At 45.0% G+C, this 26,790-nt stretch overlaps 2 protein-coding genes across 5 annotated transcripts in view; one reads left to right on the top strand and one right to left on the bottom strand.

Annotated features, from left to right (window-relative positions):
* LOC121544828 (kelch-like protein 3) overlaps positions 1-10,878 on the top strand; it is a 29,251-nt gene extending 18,373 nt beyond the window's left edge. For 2 of the 3 annotated variants that reach the window (XM_045208285.1, XM_041855019.2), the window contains exons 10-15: positions 1,028-1,225; positions 1,620-1,721; positions 1,974-2,102; positions 10,168-10,308; positions 10,414-10,557; positions 10,670-10,878. In XM_045208285.1, coding sequence (XP_045064220.1) covers positions 1,028-1,225; positions 1,620-1,721; positions 1,974-2,102; positions 10,168-10,308; positions 10,414-10,557; positions 10,670-10,698 — 743 coding nt within the window. In that variant the 3' untranslated portion in view covers positions 10,699-10,878. Of the gene's footprint in view, positions 1-1,027; positions 1,226-1,619; positions 1,722-1,950; positions 2,103-10,167; positions 10,309-10,413; positions 10,558-10,669 lie in introns of those variants that run through there. The other variant, XM_045208287.1, reaches the window with a different exon arrangement.
* Positions 10,879-14,933: 4,055 nt separating this feature from the next.
* fam13b (family with sequence similarity 13 member B) overlaps positions 14,934-26,790 on the bottom strand; it is a 73,932-nt gene continuing 62,075 nt past the window's right edge. The window contains exons 14-21 of one of the 2 annotated variants that reach the window (XM_045208283.1): positions 26,313-26,529; positions 25,856-25,997; positions 25,642-25,723; positions 25,077-25,226; positions 24,206-24,417; positions 23,557-24,041; positions 22,719-22,820; positions 14,934-18,869 (exon numbers count right to left, since the gene is read on the bottom strand). In XM_045208283.1, the coding sequence (XP_045064218.1) occupies positions 18,746-18,869; positions 22,719-22,820; positions 23,557-24,041; positions 24,206-24,417; positions 25,077-25,226; positions 25,642-25,723; positions 25,856-25,997; positions 26,313-26,529 (1,514 nt within the window). In that variant the 3' untranslated portion in view covers positions 14,934-18,745. The remainder of the gene's footprint in view (positions 18,870-22,718; positions 22,821-23,556; positions 24,042-24,205; positions 24,418-25,076; positions 25,227-25,641; positions 25,724-25,855; positions 25,998-26,312; positions 26,530-26,790) is intronic. The other variant, XM_045208284.1, reaches the window with a different exon arrangement.

Here is a 26,790-nt window from a genome sequence, read left to right as displayed (position 1 = left end):
ATGTAAATGTGATATTTCAGTTTAGAATTTTTTATAAATTTGCAAACATTTCTAAAAACCTGTTTTTCCTTTGTCATTATGGGGTATTCTGTGTAGCTTGATGAGGGGGAAAAAACAGTTTTAATAAATTTTAGAATGCTCGTTAAGCTAGCTACTGCATAGCTCGTTCACCGTGGAACACACGAGTCTAGGCAAGATGGCTGCCCCTGTGAGAGAAGTGTGGTGCACTTAGCGACACGTGACTCACTCTCCGGGGAGAAATGCAAGCCCGCCAGAGCGAAACATACACAGACTCATGATCTTGCGGGAGTCCCCGAGCCCGAAGGCTCAACCGGGAGGGTTCCGGTGGACAGACAAGTCACAGAAAACTAGGACAAACCCTCAGCGCCGCAATACTGGTCGACCAAACCGAGTATCGCCCAGGTTGGTACACTGTCACAAGTAATTATATAGAAGGACAAAACCCAAACGAGATGGCACAAGCCCAACCGAGTGGGGGGACAGCAGAGCACCCAGGTGGAGAGGCTAGCTTAGCTAGCTGCTCCAAGCTATTGAATAGCTGTGGGTATACACTCTAACATGAGCTCTTATCAAGCGAATCCTCTCTGGAATGAGCCGAGAAAAGGAAGAGGTGGGTGTAGTGCGGCAGTAGCTATTTAAGGGGGTCAGCCGCAGCACTACCCGGTACACGGGACTAATCTGAAATTCTTACTCGTAATGGATCCTGCCGAGCGGAAGGATACCATGTTGGAGTGATCCAATATAGTGCTGCATAACAGATTCTCCCATTTGGAGAATATTGAACTAGGGCTCTTTTTGGCACTAAATATGGCCTTTTATTTCTCTGATTCTTTTGATTCATGTTCAGAATTGATCAAAGGGCCATTCTAAATCGATAAACAGGCTAGATCTGGCCCGCGGGCCGCCAGTTGAATAGGCCTGCTTTAATGTGTGCACTCATTGGCATAAATCTCTTTCCCCTGCCTATCGCTCTCTCCCTCTCCCTCTGTCTCTCTCTCTCTCTCAGGTGTGGTGTTCATGGCAGGGAGGGTGTACGCGGTGGGAGGCTTCAACGGCTCGTTGCGAGTCAGGACGGTGGATGTGTACGACGGGGTGAGGGACCAGTGGACTACAGTTCCCAGCATGCAAGAGCGACGCAGCACCCTTGGGTCGGCCGTACTGGGGGACATGCTCTACGCCGTGGGGGGCTTCGACGGGAGCACAGGTACCCATTCTTACCCCCCCTCTTATCCCCTTCCTTCTCCCCTCCCCCCAGAGCTAAAATCTTTGTCACCACTGCTCAGCGAGTGTGTTTTCTAAGTGTTCCAGTAGGCTTTTAAAGGGGCAGCGGAGCATGTTACAGTGTGACTAAATGGAGCAGGGAGCAGTAGTGCCTCCAGAAAGAATGTCTAGATTGTGTTGTTAGACACAGTGGTGGTCACCCCGACCGCATCTGATTATACTGATACACTGGAGCAGAGAGGAGAGAATTTTAGTGTTGGGCCTCATTGGATTTGATTTGATTTGAGTATTGTGCCCTGCTTTCAGAAGGTATATTAGAGCTGCTTTGTTGAAACGCTTCCTGTTTCTCCTCTCCTTTTTCCATCCTTCCATCTCAGGCCTGTCGTCAGTGGAGGCCTACAACTACAAGACCAATGAGTGGATGTTTGTTGCTCCCATGAACACGAGACGCAGCAGTGTCGGAGTGGGAGTGGTGGACGGTAAGAGAAGAACTGTGTGTGTGTGTGTGTGTGTGTGTCAACAGTGCTATTTGTGAGCTTCTAATTGTGTCTATCTACAGTATATCAGTGTGTGTGTGAGTGCTTCAGTGTCTATAAAGAGCTTCTGTGTGTATCTGTGCTTGTGTATTTATCAGTGGGGGTGTTGTGTTTCTGGCTGTGGGTGTACATTCAGCATCTCTTTGTACGTGTTCCTCGTTGTATTCTTCAGTGGGTGTGCGTTGTGTTGTACAGGGAAGCTGTATGCGGTGGGTGGCTACGACGGGGCGTCGCGCCAGTGTCTCAGCACGGTGGAGGAGTACAACCCAGTCAGTAACCAGTGGGGCTACATGGCTGACATGAGCACCAGACGCAGCGGAGCAGGTACAGACCTCAGCATCAACAACCCTCTCTTGTCCTCCTCACAGACACAACAGTAGCTTCTGTCTCGAGAAGCATGCACTGCCACCGATCAGTGGCCTACATACACTCAACACTCCACAGGAGGCAGCTCAGAATAATGGCCGGAACAGAGCAAATGGAATGACATCAAACACATGGAAACCATGTGTTTTGATGTATTTGATACAATTTCGCTCAAGCCATTACCATGAGGCCATCCTCCCCAATTAAGGTGCCACCAACCTCCTGTGCTACACTCACACCGTCAGTGTCCACAGAGAAAACATAAGCCATGGGAGTGTTGTGGCTTTAAGTCCAGGGAATCTATGGCATGTGTAATGGAGCTGTACGATACGTGGTATAGTTAAAGAAAATATAGATATATTTTTTTCTATTTTCTACATTGTAGAATAATAGTGAAGACATCAAAACTATGAAATAACACATATGGAATCATGTAGTAACCAAAAAAGTGTTAAACAAATCAAAATATATTTTATATTTGAGATTCTTCAAATAGCCACCCTTTGCCTTGATGACAGCGTTGCACACTCTTGGCATTCTCTCAACCAGCTTCATGAAGTAGTCACCTGGAATGCATTTCAATTAACAGGTGTGCCTTCTTAAAAGTTAATTTGTTGAATTTCTCTCCTTCTTAATGCGTTTGAGCCAATCAGTTGTGCTGTGACAAGGTAGGGTGGTATACAGAAGATAGACATATTTGGTAGAAGGCCAAGTCCATATTATGGCAAGAACAGCTCAAATAAGCAAAGAGAAACGACAGTCCATCATTACTTTAAGACATGAAGGTCAGTCAATCCGGAAAATTTCAAGAGCTTTGAAAGTTTCTTAAAGTGCAGTTGCAAAAACCATAAAGCGCTATGATGAAACTGGCTCTCATGAGGACCGCCACAGGAAAGGAAGACCCAGAGTTACCTGTGCTGCAGAGGATAAGTTCATTAGAGTTACCAGCCTCAGAAATTGCAGCCCAAATAAATGCTACACAGAGTTCAAGTAACAGACACACCTCAACATAAACTGTTCAGAGGAGACTGCGTGAATCAGGCCTTCGTGGTCGAATTACTGCAAAGAAACCACTACTAAAGGACACCAATAATAAGAAGAGACTTGCTTGGTCCAAGGAACACGAGCAATGGACATTAGACCGGTGGAAATTTGTCCTTTGGTCTGGAGTCCAAATTTGAGATTTTTGGTTCCAACCGCCGTGTCTTTGTGAGACGCAGAGTAGGTGAACGGATGATCTGGTTTGTGCTTAGTGGGACTATCATTCGTTTTTCAACAGGACAATGACCCAACACACCTTTTTGGTTACTACATGATTCCATATGTGTTATTTCATAGTTTTGATGTCTTCACTATTATTCTACAAAAAGAAAAACCCTTGAATGAGTGGGTGTGTCCAAACTTTTGATTGGTACTGTATAAAGGACACCAATAAGAAGAAGAGACCTACTTGGGCCAAGTAACACGAACAATTTGTCCTTTGGTCTGGAGTCCAAATTGGAGATTTGTATTTTATATATATATATATATATATATATATACAGTGGGGAAAAAAGTATTTAGTCAGCCACCAATTGTGCAAGTTCTCCCACTTAAAAAGATGAGAGAGGCCTGTAATTTTCATCATAGGTACACGTCAACTATGACAGACAAAATGAAAAAAAAAAATCCAGAAAATCACATTGTATGATTTTTAATGAATTTATTTGCAAATTATGGTGGAAAATAAGTATTTGGTCAATAACAAAAGTTTCTCAATACTTTGTTATATACCCTTTGTTGGCAATGACACAGGTCAAACGTTTTCTGTAAATCTTCACAAGGTTTTCACACACTGTTGCTGGTATTTTGGCCCATTCCTCCATGCAGATCTCCTCTAGAGCAGTGATGTTTTGGGGCTGTCGCTGGGCAACACGGACTTTCAACTCCCTCCAAAGATTTTCTATGGGGTTGAGATCTGGAGACTGGCTAGGCCACTCCAGAACCATGAAATGCTTCTTACGAAGCCACTCCTTCGTTGCCCGGGCGGTGTGTTTGGGATCATTGTCATGCTGAAAGACCCAGCCACGTTTCATCTTCAATGCCCTTGCTGATGGAAGGAGGTTTTCACTCAAAATCTCACGATACATGGCCCCATTCATTCTTTCCTTTACACAGATCAGTCGTCCTGGTCCCTTTGCAGATAAACAGCCCCAAAGCATGATGTTTCCACCCCCATGCTTCACAGTAGGTATGGTGTTCTTTGGATGCAACTCAGCATTCTTTGTCCTCCAAACACGACGAGTTGAGTTTTTACCAAAAAGTTATATTTTGGTTTCATCTGACCATATGACATTCTCCCAATCCTCTTCTGGATCATCCAAATGCACTCTAGCAAACTTCAGATGGGCCTGGACATGTACTGGCTTAAGCAGGGGGACACGTCTGGCACTGCAGGATTTGAGTCCCTGGCGGCGTAGTGTGTTTCTGATGGTAGGCTTTGTTACTTTGGTCCCAGCTCTCTGCAGGTCATTCACTAGGTCCCCCTGTGTGGTTCTGGGATTTTTGCTCACCGTTCTTGTGATCATTTTGACCCCACGGGGTGAGATCTTGCGTGGAGCCCCAGATCGAGGGAGATTATCAGTGGTCTTGTATGTCTTCCATTTCCTAATAATTGCTCCCACAGTTGATTTCTTCAAACCAAGCTGCTTACCTATTGCAGATTCAGTCTTCCCAGCCTGGTGCAGGTCTACAATTTTGTTTCTGGTGTCCTTTGACAGCTCTTTGGTCTTGGCCATAGTGGAGTTTGGAGTGTGACTGTTTGAGGTTGTGGACAGGTGTCTTTTATACTGATAACAAGTTCAAACAGGTGCCATTAATATAGGTAACGAGTGGAGGACAGAGGAGCCTCTTAAAGAAGAAGTTACAGGTCTGTGAGAGCCAGAAATCTTGCTTGTTTGTAGGTGACCAAATACTTATTTTCCACCATAATTTGCAAATAAATTCATAAAAAATCCTACAATGTGATTTTCTGGATTTTTTTCCTCAATTTGTCTGTCATAGTTGACGTGTACCTATGATGAAAATTACAGGCCTCTCTCATCTTTTTAAGTGGGAGAACTTGCACAATTGGTGGCTGACTAAATACTTTTTTTCCCCACTGTATGATGAAAATTATTGGCTTCTCTCATCTTTTTAAGTGGGAGAACTTGCACAATTGGTGGCTGACTAAATACTTTTTTCCCCCACTGTATATATATACAGAGGGGAGAACAAGTATTTGATACACTGCCTATTTTGCAGGTTTTCCTACTTAGAAAGCGAGTAGAGGTCTGTAATTTTTATCATAGGTACACTTCATCCAGAAAATCACATTGTATGATTTTAAAGTAATTAATTTGCATTTTATTGCATGACATAAGTATTTGATACATCAGAATAGCAGAACTTAATATTTGGTACAGAAACCTTTGTTTGCAATTACAGAGATCATACGTTTCCTGTATGTCTTGACCAGGTTTGCACACACTGCAGCAGGGATTTTGGCCCACTCCTCCATACCTTCTCCAGATTCTTCAGATTTCGGGGCTGTCGCTGGGCAATACGGACTTTCAGCTCCCTCCAAAGATTTTCTATTGGGTTCAGGTCTGGAGACTGGCTAGGCCACTCCAGGACCTTGAGATGCTTCTTACGGAGCCACTCCTTAGTTGCCCTGGCTGTGTGTTTCGGGTCGTTGTCATGCTGGAAGATCCAGCCACGACCCATCTTCAATGCTCTTACTGAGGGAAGGAGGTTGTTGGCCAAGATCTCGCGATACATGGCCCCATCCATCCTCCCCTCAATACGGTGCAGTCGTCCTGTCCCCTTTGCAGAAAAGCATCCCCAAAGAATGATGTTTCCACCTCCATGCTTCACGGTTGGGATGGTGTTCTTGGGGTTGTACTCATCCTTCTTCTTCTTCCAAACACGGCGAGTGGAGTTTAGACCAAAAAGCTCTATTTTTGTCTCATCAGACCACATGAACTTCTCTCATTCCTCCTCTGGATCATCCAGATGGTCATTGGCAAACTTCAGACGGGCCTGGACATGCGCTGGCTTGAGCAGGGGGACCTTGCGTGCGCTGCAGGATTTTAATCCATGACGGCGTAGTGTGTTACTAATGGTTTTCTTTGAGACTGTGGTCCCAGCTCTCTTCAGGTCATTGACCAGGTCCTGCCGTGTAGTTCTGGGCTGATCCCTCACCTTCCTCATGATCATTGATGCCCCACAAGGTGAGATCTTGCATGGAGCCCCAGACCGAGGGTGATTGACCATCATCTTGAACTTCTTCCATTTTCTAATAATTGCGCCAACAGTTGTTGCCTTCTCACCAAGCTGCTTGCCTATTGTCCTGTAGCCCATCCCAGCCTTGTGCAGGTCTACAATTTTATCCCTGATGTCCTTACACAGCTCTCTGGTCTTGGCCATTGTGGAGAGGTTGGAGTCTGTTTGATTGAGTGTGTGGACAGGTGTCTTTTATACAGGTAACGAGTTCAAACAGGTGCAGTTAAACAGGTAATGAGTGGAGAACAGGAGGGCTTCTTAAAGAAAAACTAACAGGGCTGTGAGAGACGGAATTCTTACTGGTTGGTAGGTGATCAAATACTTATGTCATGCAATAAAATGCAAATTAATTACTTAAATATCATACAATGTGATTTTCTGGATTTTTGTTGTAGATTCCGTCTCTCACAGTTGAAGTGTACCTAATGATAAAAATTACAGACCTCTACATGCTTTGTAAGTAGGAAAACCTGCAAAATCGGCAGTGTATCAAATACTTGTTCTCCCCACTGTATATATACTACCGTTCAAAAGTTTGGGGTCACTTAGAAATGTCCTTGTTTTCGAAAGAAAAGTATTTTTTCTGTCCATTAAAATAACATCAAATTGATCAGAAATACAGTGTAGACATTGTTAATGTTGTAAATGGCTATTGTAGCTGGAAACGGCAGATTTTTAATGGAATATCTACATAGGCGTACAGAGGCCCATTATCAGCAACCATCAGTCCTGTGTTCCAATGGCACGTTGTGTTTGCTAATCCAAGTTTATCATTTTAAAAGGCTAATTGATCATTAGAAAACCCTTTTGCAATAATGTTCGCACAGCTGAAAATTGTTGGGCTGATTAAAGAAGCAATAAAACTGGCCTTCTTGAGACTAGTTGAGTATCTGGAGCATCAGCAATTGTGGGTTCGATTACAGGCTCAAAATGGCCAGAAACAAAGAATTGTCTTCTGAAACTCATCAGTCTATTCTTGTTCTGAGAAATGAAGGCTATTCCATGCGAGAAATTGCCAAGAAACTGAAGATCTCGTACAATGCTGTGTACTAGTCCCTTCACAGATCAGCGCAAACTGGCTCTAACCAGAATAGAAAGAGGAGTGGGAGGCCCCGGTGCACAACTGAGCAAGAGGACAAATACATTAGTGTCTAGTTTGAGAAACAGACGCCTCACAGGTCCTCAACTGGCAGCTTCATTAAATAGTACCCGCAAAACACCAGTCTCAACGTCAACAGTGAAGAGGCGACTCAGGGTTGCTGGCCTTCTAGGCAGAGTTGCAAAGAAAAAGCCATATCTCAGACTGCCCTTAATCTTTTCTTTTTATTGGCCAGTCTGTGAATGGCCTACTCATTCAAGGGTTTTTCTTTTATATATATATTTTATATTTGAGATTCTTCAAATAGCCACCCTTTGCCTTGATGACAGCTTTGCACATTCTTGGCATTCTCTCAACCAGCTTCACCTGGAATGTTTTTCCAACAATCTTGAAGGAGTTCCCACATATGCTGAGCACTTGTTGGCTGCTTTTCCTTCACTCTGCGGTCCGACTCCCAAACCATCTCAATTGGGTTGAGGTCAGGGAATTGTGGAGGCCAGGTCATCTGATGCAGCACTCCATCACTCTCCTTCTTGGTAAAATAGCCCTTACACAGCCTGGAGGTGTGTTGGGTCATTGTCCTGTTGAAAAACAAATGGTAGTCCCACTAAGCCCAAACCAGATGGGATGGCGTATCGCTGTAGAATGCTGTGGTAGCCATGCTGGTTAAGTGTGCCTTGAATTTTAAATAAATCACAGACACCCCCACACCATAACACCACCTCCTCCATGCTTTACGGTGGGAAATACACATGCGAAGATCATCCGTTCACCCACACCGCGTCTCACAAAGACACGGCGGTTGGAACCAAAAATCTCCAATTTGGACTCCAGACCAAAGGACACATTTCCACCGGTCTAATGTCCATTGCTCGTGTTTCTTGGCCCAAGCAGGTCGTGTCTTCTTATTGGTGTCCTTTAGTAGTGGTTTCTTTGCATTAATTCGACCATGAAGGCCTGATTCACACAGTCTCCTCTGAACAGTTGATGTTGAGGTGTGTCTGTTACTTTAACTCTGTGAAGCATTTATTTGGGCTGCAATTTCTGAGGCTGGTAACACTAATGAACTTATCCTCTGCAGCAGAGGTCACTCTGGGTCTTCCATTCCTGTGTTGGTCCTCATGAGAGCCAGTTTCATCATAGCGCTTGATGGTTTTTGCAACTGCACTTGAAGAAACGTTCAAAGTTCTTGAAATTTTCCGGATTGACTGGCCTTGATGTCTTAAAGTAATGATGGACTGTCGTTTCTCTTTGCTTACTTGTGCTGTTCTTGCCATAATATGGACTTGGCCTTTTACCAAATAGGGCTATCTTCTGTATACCACCCCTACCTTGTCACAACACAACTGATTGGCTCAAACGCATTAAGAAGGAAAGAAATTCCACAAATTAACTTTTAAGAAGGCACACCTGTTAATTGAAATGAATTCCAGGTGACTACCTCATGAAGCTGGTTGAGAGAATGCCAAGAGTGTGCAAAGCTGTGATCAATTCAAAGGGTGGCTATTTGAAGAATCTCAAATATAAAATCTATTTTGATTTGCTTAACACTTTTTTGGTTACTACAGGATTCCATATGTGTTATTTCATAGTTTGATGTCGTGGGTATTAGGCTATAGCCTAAATATTTTAATTTATAGTATTTTTTATAACGGACACTCCTTAACTATATTGACTAGCTGTTTAAAGAAAAACGTAGCCTATATTCCCTTCTCTCTCAATTCAATAAGCTATGAATATGGCTGAAGGCTACACTTCATCGTTTTATGCATGGTTTTCTCCCGATCAAACAATACATCTAACGGTTAAAAGTTATTTGAATAGCCTAAAAACAGCCAGGGGACTAAACAATATCAAGAGCCTATAGAAAATACGAATTTAAAGTTTAAGCTTATTAAGAAAGAAATGATCCATGCGGGCCGGGAAAAACCCTCCATGCGAGGTTGAAAACCTAAAGTTGATGTGGCTTTCAAGAGTAACAAGAATGAAAGTTTATAGCCTAGGCATAGGCTATTATCAATCACAGCTCTATTATTTTACGAGGCAAATAAAGCAATTATTATCCAGGTAGACTACTTCTATCCAGCCCATGATGGAGGCCTATAACCTAGCTCACTATGGTAAGGCAGCCTGTACCTTATCAGATAGTCACTGCTCCATCATGTGCGAGACACACACATACACACACACACACACCTCTGTTCTTCTCCTCCACCAGAAAGGAATGTTAGAAAAGATTTGCCATTGCCAGCACTTCGCCTCTGCCCAGGATTTCAACATCATCTTTCGTCATGATTCGTCCAGTTGCATTCGATTTCACGCTATAGGGGCGATAGCATCGTACATCACAATGTTTTATGGGTACATAATCACGATAGGACAAAGGTTAACATCACCCAACCCTAGCATACAGCGATCTAAACCGAATGAGCACTGAAATTAGATTACTGCTATAGAGGTAGAGGGTGCCGTTCACAAGATAATTACTGGAACTGATACTTGGCTCCACCTTGGGGTTATTAATGGACTACAGTTATGGCTGGTAAACATCTGTAGCATGTGCAAGTATACGTGTTTGTGTGAAGAGATATAACCAGACGTTTGTGTGTGGTGTGTTTGTAGGTGTTGGGGTGCTGAGCGGGCAGCTGTATGCGGCGGGGGGCCACGACGGGCCCCTGGTGAGGAAGAGTGTGGAGGTGTACGATCCCCCTAGTAACACCTGGAAACAAGTGTGCGACATGAACATGTGTCGGAGGAATGCCGGTAATTAGCCTAACACACAGAGACACTCTAGAGACCATGAGATGCAGAAAATGTGGGCATAGTGTGTGTGTGTGTCTCAAACCTCTCCCCCCTGTGTTGGTGCAGGAGTATGTGCCATAAACGGACTGCTGTATGTGATCGGAGGAGATGACGGCTCCTGTAACCTCTCCTCAGTGGAGTATTACAACCCTGCCACAGACAAGTGGAGCCTCATCCCCACCAACATGAGCAATGGCCGAAGCTATGCAGGTAACCTTTCAACTTTTTGACCTTTCATACCCCCTTTCAAATGCTTGTCTATGCAGCCAAACTCGGGACCTTCTGGTCTGAAGAATGAAGTCCTCTGCTATCTCCCCTACAGGTGTATCTGTCATAGACAAGCCTTTATGACTATCAGCCCCCGATTGCAGGACCCCACAGCCACAGGCAGCAGCCAAAGGGAGCCACTCTGACGCACACACAGACGTCTGATTTCACAGTCAACTCCTCGGAGTAACACTAGCCTGACAGGTGGCTCTGAGCATGGGTCTGGGCTGCCATAGAGAGAGAGGAGGAGAGGGAGAAAGAGGGGGGGGGACATTGGCTTCCATGGTCAAAGTGACCCCAAGACTCAACAATGCTGCCTGGAGCAGAGTGTCTTAAGACTGGCTGCCAACGTGTTGGGCTAGAGGGGGACTGTTGTCCTACAGACTCATAGGGGGCCATTTAGCTATGTTAGTATTAGGAGGGCCACACTCTCCTCAGACTCCTTTCCAACTGAACAGAGAGGGAGAATAAACTGGCCTTTTTTAAAGGGATAGACTAAATGAGCTTTAACCAAGAAGAAGGTTGTTGATTGGCCTAGGAAACTACACTGTGGCCAACAGAGGCCTCTCAAACCAACCATGGGGCTCTGGCTATGCCATGTGGTATTACTGATGTAGAAATGCACTGATGATCATCAGGTCAGTCAGTCAGCCATGGATGGACTGCAGGACTGAGGCTATGGTCACTACACTACCAAGGTGAAACTCACAGGCTCTCTCACTGTCTGCAGCCTGAGTGGGTCCTCCCTTTTAAATACCACCTGAGATAATTGTTGGAGGAATTCAACAGACAGACTGGAGGACCAACCTGGACCAGCATTCACCAGGAGCCACATGCCTCAAATGCATACAATTTCCAATTTTGAATCGATCATGTTTTTTTCTCATATTGGAATTGGCTGCAATGGGGGACCATGTTAATGTGGTGTTTTTAAATGCACTGTAGATACATAATTGTAAAGTGATAACCAATATGCTGTCAGTCTTGACTTGGCTTACTTGATGTGCCATAATGCACTCTCATACTGTATCCGAGTGTTTGTTTGCAAACCTTTGTATCTTAACGAGACGTGCCAAATTGATGCAAAAACATTAGACAATGGACATCATGTCAAAGAATTAATGCATTAGCACTTTTTTGTTTTGTATAAAGCTAATTTCCTGTAACATGACCAAAAGACTACTTTTCAACTTCTGCATCAGGCACAATAATTCTGGTTAACATTATTCCAAGCTCAACACATCTTTTACCAGGGTTGGGTTGAATTTAATTTCAGCTCTCATCAATTCAGGAAGTGAATTGAAATTCAATGAATGAATTGGACATTTGAAATTAGATTAAAACTAAGGCACTTTTCAATGAATCTCGACTTGAAATGGAATTGACCCCTACTGTCTCTTTCTACTCCTAGCCTATACTGTCATTTTGTTCTGAGATTCTGGTATTTCTGATTGAAATGATTCTATTTAGGTTTACTATGGTTGTACTTAGCCATTCCAGAGCGATGTTGAAATATGCAGGACATAGGCAACTTGTATAATATGATGTATATTATATCAAGGTCGGTGAAATATTTTCTAACGTTTCTTCTATTGTGGATATTAGATGATAGTAAATAGCATTTGTAATGAGCATTGTTGTGTATACCACGGCCACCTAGAATCCCTTTGAGCATTTTCCTTCTCGTATGTTCAAGAAGTGGTTCCATTTGGATACATGGTTACAGTGGGTACATTGATCATAATAATGTATAGAACATCTGCCTCTCATCATAACATAGAACCTAACCTGGCTTTTTAATTAACTTGGACTATGCAGCTGACTGTGCGACACCATTGTAAGGATGAGAGGAGATGTATGTGTGACTCAGACTGGGAGTGTATGAGGATGGCATCTGTTGTTGTCAGGGAATGCCATTAGCAGCCATGTTCGTGGCCTTGTACATTACATTTCAGGCCACTTGTCATACAGAATGGAGGGCTAATCTCTCCATTGGTGGTAATGGTAAAACACAAAACATTTCTACTAGCTATCCACATATCACTGACAATCCCAGACTGCATCCTTCTTAACCTCTCACAGCTGAGTCACAGGGTCCCTCTGGAGAGGTACAGGCAGAGGTCAGATGTCAGAGCTGGACCACTCAGGGATCTGCACTGAGACAGCTTAAGGACACCAGCCTGGATCTACAGACCATGGGTGTCCAAAACCCTGCATGGACTGACTGCGTCCATTCCGCTTGACAGTCCTCATGTCTTCAGCTGCTCAGTTTATGACTGACAAAAATGGCCTTTCATTTTAAGTGGGGGAAGTGTGGCCTTGAATCATTGTCTAACTGCGCTGAACATTAACACATGACTGTAGTAGGGACTGTGTGCATTAGTATGATCATTTTATATATAATTGAATAAATATCTATGAATTAAAAAATTTTAATGGATGTGTCATTTTTTTAATGATATATATAATTCAACAATGAAACCATTAAAATAGCATGGCACACTAGCAAGTTGCAACACAAATTGTGTGTTCCATTCCCACAGCGATCAATATACTTACTAGGGTTAGGGTTAAAGCATCCATGCAGTCTTTGTAATTGTATTTTTAAATCATCACTGTATATCTAATAAATCACTGTTTAATTAAAATAACTCAAATAAAATGCTCAGTCTGATTGTGTGGGTGTTGGGAAACAAATGTGAAGATATTTACATACACAGCCCTGATTGGCTGAGAGGATGGTCTAGAACCCACCCTCTTATCCAGATGAACAGTCATTGTTCTATTATAATCAGATCACATTGTGATGTCATGATGTGGGCCAAAAGTTCCATCCCACCTGAACAGGCTGAAATTCCAGGCATTTAAAAAAAAAAACAGCTCTTACACAAAAAGGGCATTATTATCATTTACACAATTTCAGTGTTACTTCAACCCCATAGTGTGGAAATATAATAAATTAGGGTCAGGGAGCGTTGAGCTGGGGTGTGGAAATGATGTTAGGGTTATGGCTAAGTGTAGAGGGTTGACATCCTGTGTGGACATGAAGTTAGGGTTAGGGTTAGGGTTGAGGACATAATAATAATAATAATAATATGCCATTTAGCAGACGCTTTTATCCAAAGCGACTTACAGTCATGCGTGCATACATTTTTGTGTATGGGTGGTCCCGGGGATCGAACCCACTACCTTGGCGTTACAAGCGCCGGGCTCTACCAGTTGAGCTACAGAGGACCACACATGAAACTTGGGTTAGGGTTAACTGTTGCGCTTGGTAGTTTGAGCTGGGGTGTATTCATTACGTCAATTCTGTTGCAAAATGTTTTGTCTGTTGCAAAAAGTTTACAACAGAAACCGTTTACTCCAAATGGAAAACTAATTTCTATTGGACAAATTCAGCTAAGTCCCTCCCTGTTTCATTCCATTTGCTCTGTTTGCTTCCGTTTGGTTCTTAAATGGTAAACAGTTTTCGTTGCAAGAGCTAATGAATACACTGCAGCTATTGACCATCTAGGCACTCTCCAAATTAAAGAGGCCCTCTCAAACATTCATATAACTTCATAATTTTGTTTTGAAAGTGGTGCTCACGAGCCAAAAGTGGTCCCCATTTTTTGTGTACTACATCATGTTTTATTTTTGCAATTCGTATGTTACGAATTTGTTGTGCTTAAGATCCTGGAGGGCATCTTCAAGCGTTACCAAAGCTGGTCTTCATAAAGTGTGGTGTTACCTACGTGTTAGTGTTGGCTGTGAACACTAGAGGGCAGCAGTAACACATTTTAAAAAAACATGGCCATCCTCATTCTAGAAGTGTGTAAAAGCCAGGTAATGAAATATGTTTTTTTTTTGGGCTCAGGGATACATTGATCATTCACTAAATATTGTTAAAAAGGCATGTAATTAAGCCTAAAGATGGTCTGCTGATCAACATGTGCTATGGCAATTCAGGGGCCCATGGAGATGGATGTTTATGTGTATAGGGTGTAATATATCACTGTTTGGGTTTGTTCCAACTGCTGCCTCACGTGCTGACCTCTGTTCTTTGCAGACTCAGTTTTTCCACTCTTATTCTGCCGGGTCATGGTCAGCCCGCTCTCACAACCATCTCTGTCCTCCATGAAAACACATTCCTGCTCTTAATGGCATTCACCTGACTCAACACACTGCAAACCACCTAGCTAGTTATTGCATGCATACTGGGCTATATATGGTGCAGTATATTTTGACATCAATATAGCTTATGTATTTGTATTTAAATTGTGCATCTGGTTAAAGTAACCTTTCCCATCAGTTTGAAGACAACTTCAGCATGAGGCATGTAAATTACAATCTTTATTTAATTTTTTTTTCATCATTTTAATATACGTTATTACTGATAGTACTTTATGTGTAAATGAAGGAAAACACGCATTCACAAAAGCATTTATAGATACATATATAGATGTAAAACACAGCTCCACATATAGCTAGGGGAGGCTCTGGGAGCCAGTGGCTGATCAGCTAGTCAGTTGACGCAACCTGCCACCGGCTCCATGGGCCAGAAAAACAAACATGCGTGGGATGGCATGGGGCTATGAACAGGGTCAGTGTACATCCTTATAGCCGGTGGGCTTCACATTATTTTTACCACTTGTTGCAGGCACAACACAAAATAATAAGAGTAAAAAAGCCCTTGGAATTTGACATGGAAATTACAAATCCATCGACCAATTTCAATTTTTTTTCCTTTTAAAATAATACAAATCGGAATGTTAAGTCCAAATATACCTCCATCATTGTCACCACATTGATAATCTGTTCTCATTTGGTTAAAGCAGTGCCCCAAAAAACATTATGCTGACAACAAAAGTGGTAAAAATGCTGGTTTAAGCAGACAGAAAACTGAGTTGCGTTGGAACTCTCACAGCAGTTAGTCAAGTGACAGATTCATGGGTTGGCCTGCAAGGTAGAAAACAGCAGACCAAGTTAGTCCCATTAATAGATTAAACATTAATCAGCCATATACTCAGAAAATACACATACTGGGTTAACAAGGCCCCACATTCCATTGATGCTAATTTATTGCTTCATCTTCATGGCACAAAAATAGAAACAATACAAATCTTTGCCATGCAAGCCAACTACTGAGACTAGCTTCTACAAAACAAAAACATAGCAGATTCTTAGCCAATACAGAGGTACTACACTGTATAGATGTATTAGTGAGAGGTTAATTTTTTTTAAATACAAAATAATGGTAATAAAAAAAGAACACATTATCAAGTTTGAACATCACAGAAAGTGAAACGAGGGGCCAAATGTGTTAGAAATAATTTAACAAATTCTGACATTCATCCTTCAGATATAAGTAGTGCTTCTAAAACAAGGTACAAATTGACAAACAAAACAAGGGCTGCATTCTCAGAATGCTGTGCAAATAACTTCTAGAACCTCCCCACACTGTCCACCCATACATACACCACACCCTGCCAACTCAAACAAAGGTTACATGACTTGGTTTTGACCCAGTGAGGGACCAAGGCAAAACTCTTGGTTCAGCGCAAACATCCTTCAGGCAAAATTAGATTCCCTATATTCTGGGTGTGTTGGTCTGACTGACAATGTCTTCCATTATTCCACCTCCTGAAGCAGATGCAGATCCTTACAGTTAGTGCCACTGGTGGTGCCTTCCCATTCCCAACAACAAGCAAACAGCACTAATTCCCCTCCCCACCCTAATGTGCATAGACATTTAGTCTACAACATATCTCAAATGTTTTTTGTATTTTATTGCCAGGACTAGAACTAGTCAACTAAACAGATGAAGGGTTGGTGCTCCTCTCTAAAGCTCCTGCTTGGTCTTGTCAAGTCCAGAGAGCTTCTGAAGGATAGTGATGTGATGCTGACTGCTAGTTTAGCTAGGGGTCAAAGGTTAGGATCGATGACCTCTAAGGAGTGGCAGACAGCACGCCGAGGAGGCATGACGCCGACAGACCAGACACACCTCAGTGTCATTCCAAACATGCATCACTTTGACTCTGTTGTTGTTGCATGGGACCTTTATAATGAAGCCCAGAAGAGCTTTCAGGCTCTAGAGACAGACAATTTATGTCAAGGGTCAACTTATTGATGTCAGGGGTCAAGGTGCTGTTGGTTCTGCTTGGCCGTGGTAAAGCCTTCTCAGAGCCCTGTGGTCAGACAACTCCCCTGGACCTGACAATGACCTGGCTCTACATTGCCTGGCCAAACACTCTGGCTCACTATGGGACATATCCCATAATGAAAAATAGACTCCACCAACACCCAGCGAGAGAGAGACCGCAGCACCAGAGAAAACATGTATAGCAATAGCCTGACATTGTGTGACTCTAGATTGAAGGAATGTAGCTCATTTGCAGTGGGTCAGTGATAGCTAACCAAGGACACATTGAACTTTTGGTGCAACAACATACAGTAGCTAGATGTTGTGGCACAAGTCGTTAAAAGCCAGGAAGTCAGCTGATCCTGTTCTCGACTCGCTATGGGAACTTCCCGTCAGAGACACCGTCCTGCGTAATAAGTGAAACCTTAAACGAGGACGCCGAGTTTACCTCACACTGGATATGGGATGCATGAGAACTCTTTTAGCTGGTGTTCACATTCCCCAGTGACTAAAAGGGGATTAGGACATGAGGACCGTTTGTCATCTTAACCTGGGCACAGGGCTGACTGGACCTCTAGACTGACTGGCAGCCAAATGGTGATATGTTATTTATGGCTGTCCTCAAGAAGCCTGTCCGTCCGCCTGACCACTGTCCATCAGCACACACACACACAACACTGGGGGTTAAATACTGGCTGTGTGCAGTAGGGTGTTGGTCAACACACCTGGTTGTATAACTGGGCACCTGGGAGTGATAGGGAGCGTCTGTCTGCCATACTAAAAGGTGGTGGTCACTGACTGTAGGTTGAAGTCCAACACCATCTAACAGGGCTACAAACCATCCATCACACCCTAACATTGCAATATGCTGTATTTAGCATAATACTGATGTAGTTGAAACGACCTTAGCTTTAATCTAACACCCCATCCAGGACACTTCGCACAAAGATCCACTCTGCAACTGAACTTTAACGCGTATAAAAAAAAAAAAACAGCAAAGAAGTCAAGCCGTCTAGCTTTATTGCCAGAAAACGGAGACGGTTAAGGTACAGGAACACCAAGTGATTCACCTAACTGGCTGTCCTGCCCACCTGGTGTGTGCCAAACTCCTTTCAGTGATGACTGATGATCCAAATATAAAAACAACAAAGACAAAAGAACAGCACAACCAGTCCCAACTGATAAAACTCACTCAGTTTCCATAGTGGCAAATGTGTAATAATAGAACAATTGGGAATAGCATAACATACTAACACAGTAAGTTTCTTTTCAAACCCAAGAAGGAATTACTCTTCATTCAAGGAAAATAACATACTGTAACATAAAAACATTTGTGTACATATTGATTTACAAGAATACATACACAGTAAATACTTTTTTTCTCCCAAAAACTCGCACTCAGACGACATAAAAGCATCCCAGTGTTGAAGATCGAGTTCGTTAACTGAATCCATGCAAGTCTGAATGTCTGAAATAGGATGACCAGTCTCCTCGCTCCAAGGGAGGGAGAGTTCAGTTTGTTACATCTAAACTGGTGGCCAGGTGACTAAAATGCGCTACAAAACACAAGCTCCTGTCCTCTCCAATATGATTTCTCAGTATGAGAAACTACGGTACGTGAAAAGTTCATGAAAAAAAAAGCTACAACAAAAACAAAACTAATGAGGAAGGGGGAATTCCTCCGAATGCAACTCACAGAAAGAAGTAAAAAGGTGTGTGTTGAGTCTTGACTGGTGGAATGAAGATGTGACTTCTCCCTCAGAGTCCCCAGTGAGGACACCTCACCTGTACATGAGCTGGGGGTGGTAGAAACAGATGGGTTGTGGTGGTGAGACAGCAGTGAGATATGGTGGCTGCCATGCCTTCCCTCAGGGGTGCGGGTAGGGGGATGGTTGATAAGGGATGGGGAGGGGTATGGGCCATGTAGGGGTGACATGTAGGCCTGGGGTGATGCGGGTGACCCTCTGTGTCAGGTGGGATGAAGGGACGGTAGCAGGATGGTCGCTCTCTCTAGATGGACTTGGAGGAGTCCTGCTTGCTGATGAGCACCTCCAGCAGACGCAGTTTGGCTTTGATCCGTTTATACTCTTTGTATTCGTCCATCATTGGGAGCCTGTCCTCCTTCTGGACGTTCCTGTAGAGGGAGAGTGAGAAGGTCTGAGACACCAGTTGGATATGTGGCCGTTTACTGCATCCCAAGGGTGCACAATCATAAACATGCAGCTGTAAATAAGTTAGGATCAGACAGGGCTCCTGTCTAAGACCACTCTAAGACCTCCTAGAGTCGACACGGAGCCCCGCCGATCCGTCACGACTGGTCTGCCGACGTAATCGTCTGTGGTTTCAACAGGCTTCCCGTTGCGACGACCACGAAGATCCATCTGCTAGCCCCGGCCCGCTAACACACGCAAACAACAACCGTGCTTCCTGCTAGCCTGTGCTGTAGCACCAATTCGAACTGCTCTCGGACTCACATATTGCTGTTCACTGGACTGTTCCTTTACACGGTACCCTGTCCTGTTTATCTGTTTAGCCTCAGCCCAAACTTTCATCGCCATTACCAGTTGCTGTCTTAGCGCTCTCAATTAACACCTGTGATTGCTTTATGCCTCTCTCCCATGTCAATATGCCTTGCCTATTGCTGTTCCAGTTAGTTCTTATTATACAATTTCACTGTAAAGCCCCAAGTCTCTCTCAAACTGCCTCAAATAGCTCCTTTGTTTCAAGCAGTGTCTGAATCCTGGCTTAGGAAGGCCACCAAAAATTCAGAAATGTCCATCCCCAACTACAACATTTTCCGTCTAGATAGAACTGCCAAAGGGGGTGGAGTTGCAATCTACTGTAGAGATAGCCTGCAGAGCTCTATCATACTATCCAGGTCTGTTCCCAAACAGTTTGAGCTCCTACTTCTAAAATTCCACCTTTCCAGAAATAAGTCTCTCATTGTTGCCGCTTGCTACAGACCCCCCTCAGCCCCCAGCTGTGCCCTGGACACCATATGTGAATTGATTGCCCCCCATCTATCCTCAGAGTTCGTACTGCTTGGTGACCTAAACTGGGATATGCTTAACACCCCGGCCATCCTACAATCCAAACTAGATGCCCTCAATCTCACACAAATGATCAAGGAACCTACCAGGTACAACCCTAAATCCGTAAACATGGGCACCCTTATAGATATCATCCTGACTAACTTACCCTCTATGTACACCTCCTCTGTCTTCAACCAGGATCTCAGCCATCACTGCCTTATTGCCTGCGTCCGTAACGGGTCCGCGGTCAAACAACCACCCCTCATCACTGTCAAATGCTCCTTAAAACACTTTAGCGAGCAGGCCTTCCTAATTGACCTGGCCCAGGTATCCTGGATGGATATCGATCTCATTCCGTCAGTAGAGGATGCCTGGTTGTTGTTTAAAAGTACTTTCCTCTCAATCTTAAATAAGCATGCCCCATTCAAAAAATTCAGAACTAAGAACAGATATTGCCCCTGGTTCTCCTCAGACTTGACTGCCCTTGACCAGCACAAAAACACCATGTGGCGTACTGCATTAGCATCGAATAGCCCCCGCGATATGCAACTTTTCAGGGAAGTTAGGAACCAATATACACAAGCAGTTAGGAAAGTAAAGGCTAGCTTTTTCAAACAGAAATGTGCATCCTGTAGCACTAACTCCAAAAAGTTTTGGGACACTAAAGTCCATGGAGAATAAAAGCACCTCCTCCCAGCTACCCACTGCATTGAGGCTAGGAAACACTGTCACCACCGATAAATCTACAATAATCGAGAATTTCAACAAGCATTTTGCTACGGCTGGCCATGCTTTCCACCTGGCTACCACTACCCTGGTCACCAGCTCCGCACCCTCTGCTGCAACTTGTCCATGCCCCCCCCGCTTCTCCTTCACACAAATTCAGACAGCTGATGTTCTGAAAGAGCTGCAAAATCTGGACCCCTACAAATCATCTGGGCTAGACAATCTGGACCCTTTCTTTCTAAACTTAGCCGCCGAAATTGTCGCAACCCCTATTACTAGCCTGTTCAACCTCTCTTTCGTAACGTCTGAAATCCCCAAAGATTGGAAAGCTGCCGCGGTCATCCCCCTTTTCAAAGGGGGTGACACTCTAGATCCAAACTGTTACAGACCTATATCCATCCTGCCCTGCCTTTCAAAAGTTTTTGAAAGCCAAGTTAAACAGATCACCGACCATTTCGAATCCCACCGTACCTTCTCCGCTATGCAATCCGGTTTTCGAGCTGGTCATGGGTGCACCTCAGCCACGCTCAAGGTCCTAAACGATATTATAACCGCGATTGATAATAGACAGTACTGTGCAGCCGTCTTCATCGACCTGGCCGAGGCTTTCGACTGTCAACCACCGCATTCTTATTGCCAGACTAAATAGCCTTGGTTTCTCAAATGACTGCCTCGCCTGGTTCACCAACTACTTCTCAGATAGAGTTCAATGTGTCAAATCGGAGGGCCTGTTGTCTGGACCTATGGCAGTCTCTGTGCCACAGGGTTCAATTCTTGGGCTGACTATTTTCTCTGTGTATATCAATGATGTCGCTCTTGCTGCCGGTGATTCTCAGATCCACCTCTACGCAGACGACACCATTTTGTATACATCTGGCCCTTCATTGGACACTGTGTTAACAAACCTCCAAACGAGCTTCAATTCCATACAACACTCCTTCCGTAGCCTCCAACTGCTCTTAAACACTAGTAACACTAAATGCATGCTCTTCAATCGAACGCTGCTGGCACCCGCCTACCCGATTAGAATCACTACTCTCGACGGGTCTGACCTAGAGTATGTGGACAACTACAAATACCTAGGTGTCTGGTTAGACTGTAAACTCTCCTTCCAGACTCACATTTAGCATATCCAATCCAAAGTTAAATCTAGAATCGGCTTCCTATTTCACAACAAAGCCTCCTTCACTCATGCTGCCAAACATGCCCTCGTAAAACTGACTATCCTACCGATCCTTGACTTTGGCGATGTCATTTACAAAATAGCCTCCAACACTCTACTCAGCAAATTTAATGTAGTCTATCACAGTGCCATCCGTTTTGTCACCAAAGCCCCATATACCACCCACCACTGTGACCTGTACACTTGTTGGCTGGTCCTCACTACATATTCGTCGCCAAACCCACTGGCTCCAGGCCATCTATAAATCACTGCTAGGCAAATCCCCTCCTTATCTTAGCTCAGTGTTCACCATAGCAACACCCACCCGTAGTATGCGCTCCAGCAGGTATATCTCACTGGTCATCCCCAAAGCAAACACCTCCTTTGGCCGCCATTCCTTCCAGTTCTCTGCTGCCAATGACTGGAACGAACTGCAAAAATCTCTGAAGCTGGAGACTCTTATCTCCCTCACTAACTTTAAGCATCAGTTGTCAGAGCACCTTACCGATCACTGCACCTGTACACAGTCCATCTGAAATTAGCTCACCCAACTACCTCATCCCCATATTGTTATTTATTTTGCTAATTTGCACCCCAGTATCTCTATTTGCACATCATCTCTTGCACATCTATCATTCCAGTGTTAATACTAATTGTAATTATTTAGCACTATGGCCTATTTATTGCCTTACCTCCATAACTTGCTACATTTGCACACACTGTATATATATATTTTCAGTTGTATTTTTGACTTTATGTTTTGTTTTACCCCATATGTAACTCTGTGTTGTTGTTTTTAATCGCACTGCTTTGCTTTATCTTGGCCAGGTCGCAGTTGTAAATGAGAACTTGTTCTCAACTGGCTTACCTGGTTAAATAAAGGTTAAATTAAAAAAAACTAATCTCCTCAAGCTCTTCCTCTGTCACCAAGACTGTTGTTGATGGTGCGGGATGACGCAGGTGCTAAAGCTTCAGCACCACTGTTTGTAAGAGTGTGTTTTGTGTGCGTGTGTATATATGTGTGTGTGTGTGTGTGTGTGTATGTGTGTGTATGTGTACCTACCTGCCGTTCTGCTGGTAGAACTCGTCCTCAAACTCGCGGATAGTCTTCCTCAACTTCTTCTTCTCTGCCCGGGTCTTCCACAGCTGCTCCAGGAGCTCGGGCCTATGGGATACAGGAGGTATACATTAGCACACTAAGTGAGGGGCCTCAAATCAAAACAGGAAATCAGTGTGTGTTTAGGGACAGGAAATGACCTGGCAGTGGCCCTCTGTGGGCATGGAAGCAGGTCAAGCTGTGGCCAGGCCATACCGAGACCGGATTACAGAGGTCAGGTTAGGTTAGGTCCTAGGGCAGAGCTCTTCAATTCCGGTCCTGGAGGGCCGAAACACCTCTGTTTTTCATTCTCTCCTTCTAACCAGGGGCTAATTCAGACCTGGGACACCAGGTGAGTGCAATTAACTACCAGGTAGAAATAAAAAACAGAAGTTTTTCGGCCCTCCAGGACCGGAATTGAAGAACCCTGACCTAGGGTCATGGCACCTGAACCAGCCCTGCTGTCTGGGCTTAGAGCTGGTCTGGCAGCTCTCTCTGCTGCTTGCCCGGGGCTATGTGCTCGCTTACGCCCCTAACCAGATTACTGCCTTATCCAGCTTGAGCTCCTAAGACCAGCGACTGTAGTAGATATCAACTCTGTTCCAGGTGCTTCAAATAGAAGTAATATGACGGCCAGAGCCCATTTAACCTCCACGGCTGACCGTGTTTGTGTGGATGTTCAGTTGTGTGTTTGTGTAGCCTACATGGCAGAGTTACACTAGTTACTGTATCAAGATTGAGGAGGCTGTTGTGAATTGAGTGTAGCGGAATGGAGTGACTGTTGTGAGTGAGTGTGTGTGCTCACATGGATGAGGCGTTGGAGCTGGACAGGCGCAGGTCCAGGGCCAGTTTCCCAGAGGTCTCCTCCATCTTGGGCCTGAGCAGGCTGTCTCTGTCTCTCTGGGAGCTGGTCTGGGGCTGGAACACTGGGTCTAGAGCCATGATCACCTCCGACCCCTGGACCTCCACGCTGCCTTCCTCCTCGGCTATAGCCTCCTCTTCCTCCGCCTCGCCCTCCTCCTCCTCCTCGATCTCGTCACAGAAGTGGGCCGTCTCACCCTCGATGATGGGCTGCAGGGTCTGGTTGCGTCTTTTGCTGGAGGGGGAAGCGATGATGGGGGTGATGCTGACGCGGGTGAGCATCTGCTTGACCAGGCGGTAGCGGTCGTACAGCGGTTTGACCACCAGCCTCTGCTCTCTGGTCACAGGTCGGCCGTGCAGTCCCTCGTAGTGCAGTAGGTTCTTCTGTAAGACCGTCTTCTCACACGACAGCTGCTCTTTGGTCATTTTCTACAGGGAGAGAAAGGAAACATAACAAGCAATTTACACAATATTGATTTACACTTGTAAATGTATGTCTGAGGACAGGACTCATTGGATTTGATAGCTGTAGGGTTCTATTCCAAGTATCTCTATGGCCTCTCTAAGACAGTGTGTATTTTGACCGGTCTCACCTTGATGTCCTCTGGCCAGCCGTCCTCCTCTCTCTTGCCCTTGACGCGGCGCTGGATGAGGTCCAGGGTCTCCTCTCTGGTGGGCCGGTGGCCCTTGGCCTCTTCAACAACCTCGTGGCCTGCCTGGTCCAGGGTGGAACCAAAGCTCTTGGGCAGGGTGTTGCTGCGTGGCCGCGTCTGAGGAGTCAGCTCAGCCTCTTTGTGTTTGGCATCTAGGGGGGAAGAGAGAGAGAGAAGAGAAGAGAAGAGAAGAGAGAGAGAGAGAGAGAAGTGACGTGAGTGTGACTGAGGAACAGTGCGGTTAGTTCACATAGTTGACATAGTGACAGTGGGCATGCAGTTGCTTGATGGGCTGTTATTGCAGCTGCCATGAGTCCTCATGTCTGTCTGTCTGTCTGCCAGAGACCGAGAAAGGGGATAGCCCTGACGACCAACCACACAAACCTGCCAAACTACCCACTACTACAGGTCTGTCTGAAACCACAGGAGAGGAAGGATGAGCAGCAAATGAAACAAACCAGTCTGACTGCACAGAGGTATTTTTGTCATGTTCTCAAGGACCATGTTCATTCAAGGAATACAGCTTCCACACTTTGGCTAGACTCCCACCCACAAAGATGTTCACCGCAGAATTTACACCCAAATGACAACACTACAAAGAACAACTGCCAAACTCCTGAGACTGTGGGATATGCTTCTGTATGACCAGTGGAGCGCGTCAAACAGACAGACAGAGAGAGCGCAAGAGTAAGAGAGAGAGGTAGAGAAAAAGAGCAAGCGTGAGAGAGAGGAAGAGAGTCTACCTTCAGTTCAAACTTAACAAGTTGGAAGTGTTTTTGGTTTCTACTTACTGCTGTTAGAGTGTACTTACATAGGTAGGGTGCCTGTCTAGAGGCAGTGAGGGGGCGTGCAAGTGTATAATGGGATGTGTTCGGGGCGGAGGAGGAGGGGTGGTGGCGTCTGTATGACTGAAGCACCGCCTGGTGCCTCAGGGACCCTTTGGGAAAGAGATGCGGTCTTCCTGCCGATGGGGGACGTCCGTTTTTTTTATTTTAAAGAAGAGAGAGAAACTTATTCGGCTTTGCATCTCCTGATTGGGGGGGCGTTCATATGGAATGGATATAGATGAGTGGAGGGGGGGTGGGGGACTTTCACAATGGACCATCACAGTGAAGGAAGGCCACATGTGAGAGCCACAGTTGGTGTGTACTGTAACACGCATGCATGCAGTGATGAGACTGACCCAGCTCTGCCATGACTGGGCAGTCAGGCAGGCAGGTGGGTCAGGGCAGGACCAGGCTGCCCAGGGGAGGAACAGGATGGCACACAGAAGTTCACCCGCCCAGCTGAGCCCACCCCATCCCAGCCCTGTCATGGAACCAAGCACCCTCCCACTCCCCCTAACACCACCATACAGACACAGAGACTGCGCTTACCTTTTAACTGTTTGCGGAGTTTGGTGAGGTCTGTCATCCACTTGAGGACCTTTGGGTTAGCTGCTCTATCTCCATGAGACGGCTTGGGGAGAGAAGTGGAGGACAGTGAATAGAAGTATCCGAGTCTAATGGTGAACTATTTGAAACTAACAGCTGATTATATTCATTTATTCTTAACACTAACTCGTTCCTCATGTTGCAGTATCCATCTTACCTTGTAGTTCCTCTCGTTCTCAAACTGTTCCTCAAATTGTTTGATCTTCTTCTTGAGGCTCTGTAGTTTTTTGGTGAGCTGGTGGGAGACCGAGTCGTTCCTTAAACTGCTCTCTTTGGAACTGAAGGAGGCACGGCGAGGCCTAGATGAGGGGGACCACAACAATGGAGGCAGGTGAGAGAGAGGAGGTTGACCTGCACCTGCAGTCTCAATGCAAAAGCCCATCTATGCTCTACACACAGTGTGTAAAGCACATATCCTCCTTGAAACACTGCTTATACAGGAATCATAACGAAGAATCATAATGAGCCATTGGCAATCTGTTCATCAGCTAGAATAACTAAACAGGAAAACATCAAAGCTGCCTATCATGTCTGTACATATTACCATTCCTAATTTGTTAGTGTGCGTGCGTGTGTGTGAGTGTGCCTCAGTGTGTGTGTGTGTGTGGTCTCACCTCCCCAGGGAGTGGTGGGCTTTGGTGGGAGAGGTTGAGTCGGGATCAGAGTGCTGCAGGAACCGTTGGCTGTGGCCGAAGTCCAGGAAGCGGCGGGCCATGAGGGGGTGGGCGTCCTCCTCGTGGGGCAACGGCACCATGCGCCCAGCCAGGGGGGACAGCTGGGCCTCGCCAGAGTCACTCTCGTCCTGCCAAGACTTGTAGGCTGGCACTGGGTCTAGCCAGGACAGAAAGATAAACACAGGTGAGTCTCGGATTATAACACGAGTCATTGGAGAATAATGTTACCATCGACAACAATGTAGTTCCAGGATCTGAAGAGACATGACAAACACACAGATATACAGATAATGTCCCGGGCCAGGGCCAGGGAAAGAACACCGTCATTCTGTACACATCTAGTGACAGGAGAGAGGAGGACGGAGAGTTGGAAGGCAGCAGCAAAACACTTGTGGTCTGGTGCATCAAATGGCACTTA

This window comes from Coregonus clupeaformis, chromosome 3, assembly GCF_020615455.1.
Source record: "Coregonus clupeaformis isolate EN_2021a chromosome 3, ASM2061545v1, whole genome shotgun sequence".
Classification (NCBI taxonomy): domain Eukaryota; kingdom Metazoa; phylum Chordata; class Actinopteri; order Salmoniformes; family Salmonidae; genus Coregonus; species Coregonus clupeaformis.
The sequence above is the reverse complement of the archived record's forward strand: the minus strand, read 5'-3'. Positions and strand labels throughout refer to the sequence as shown.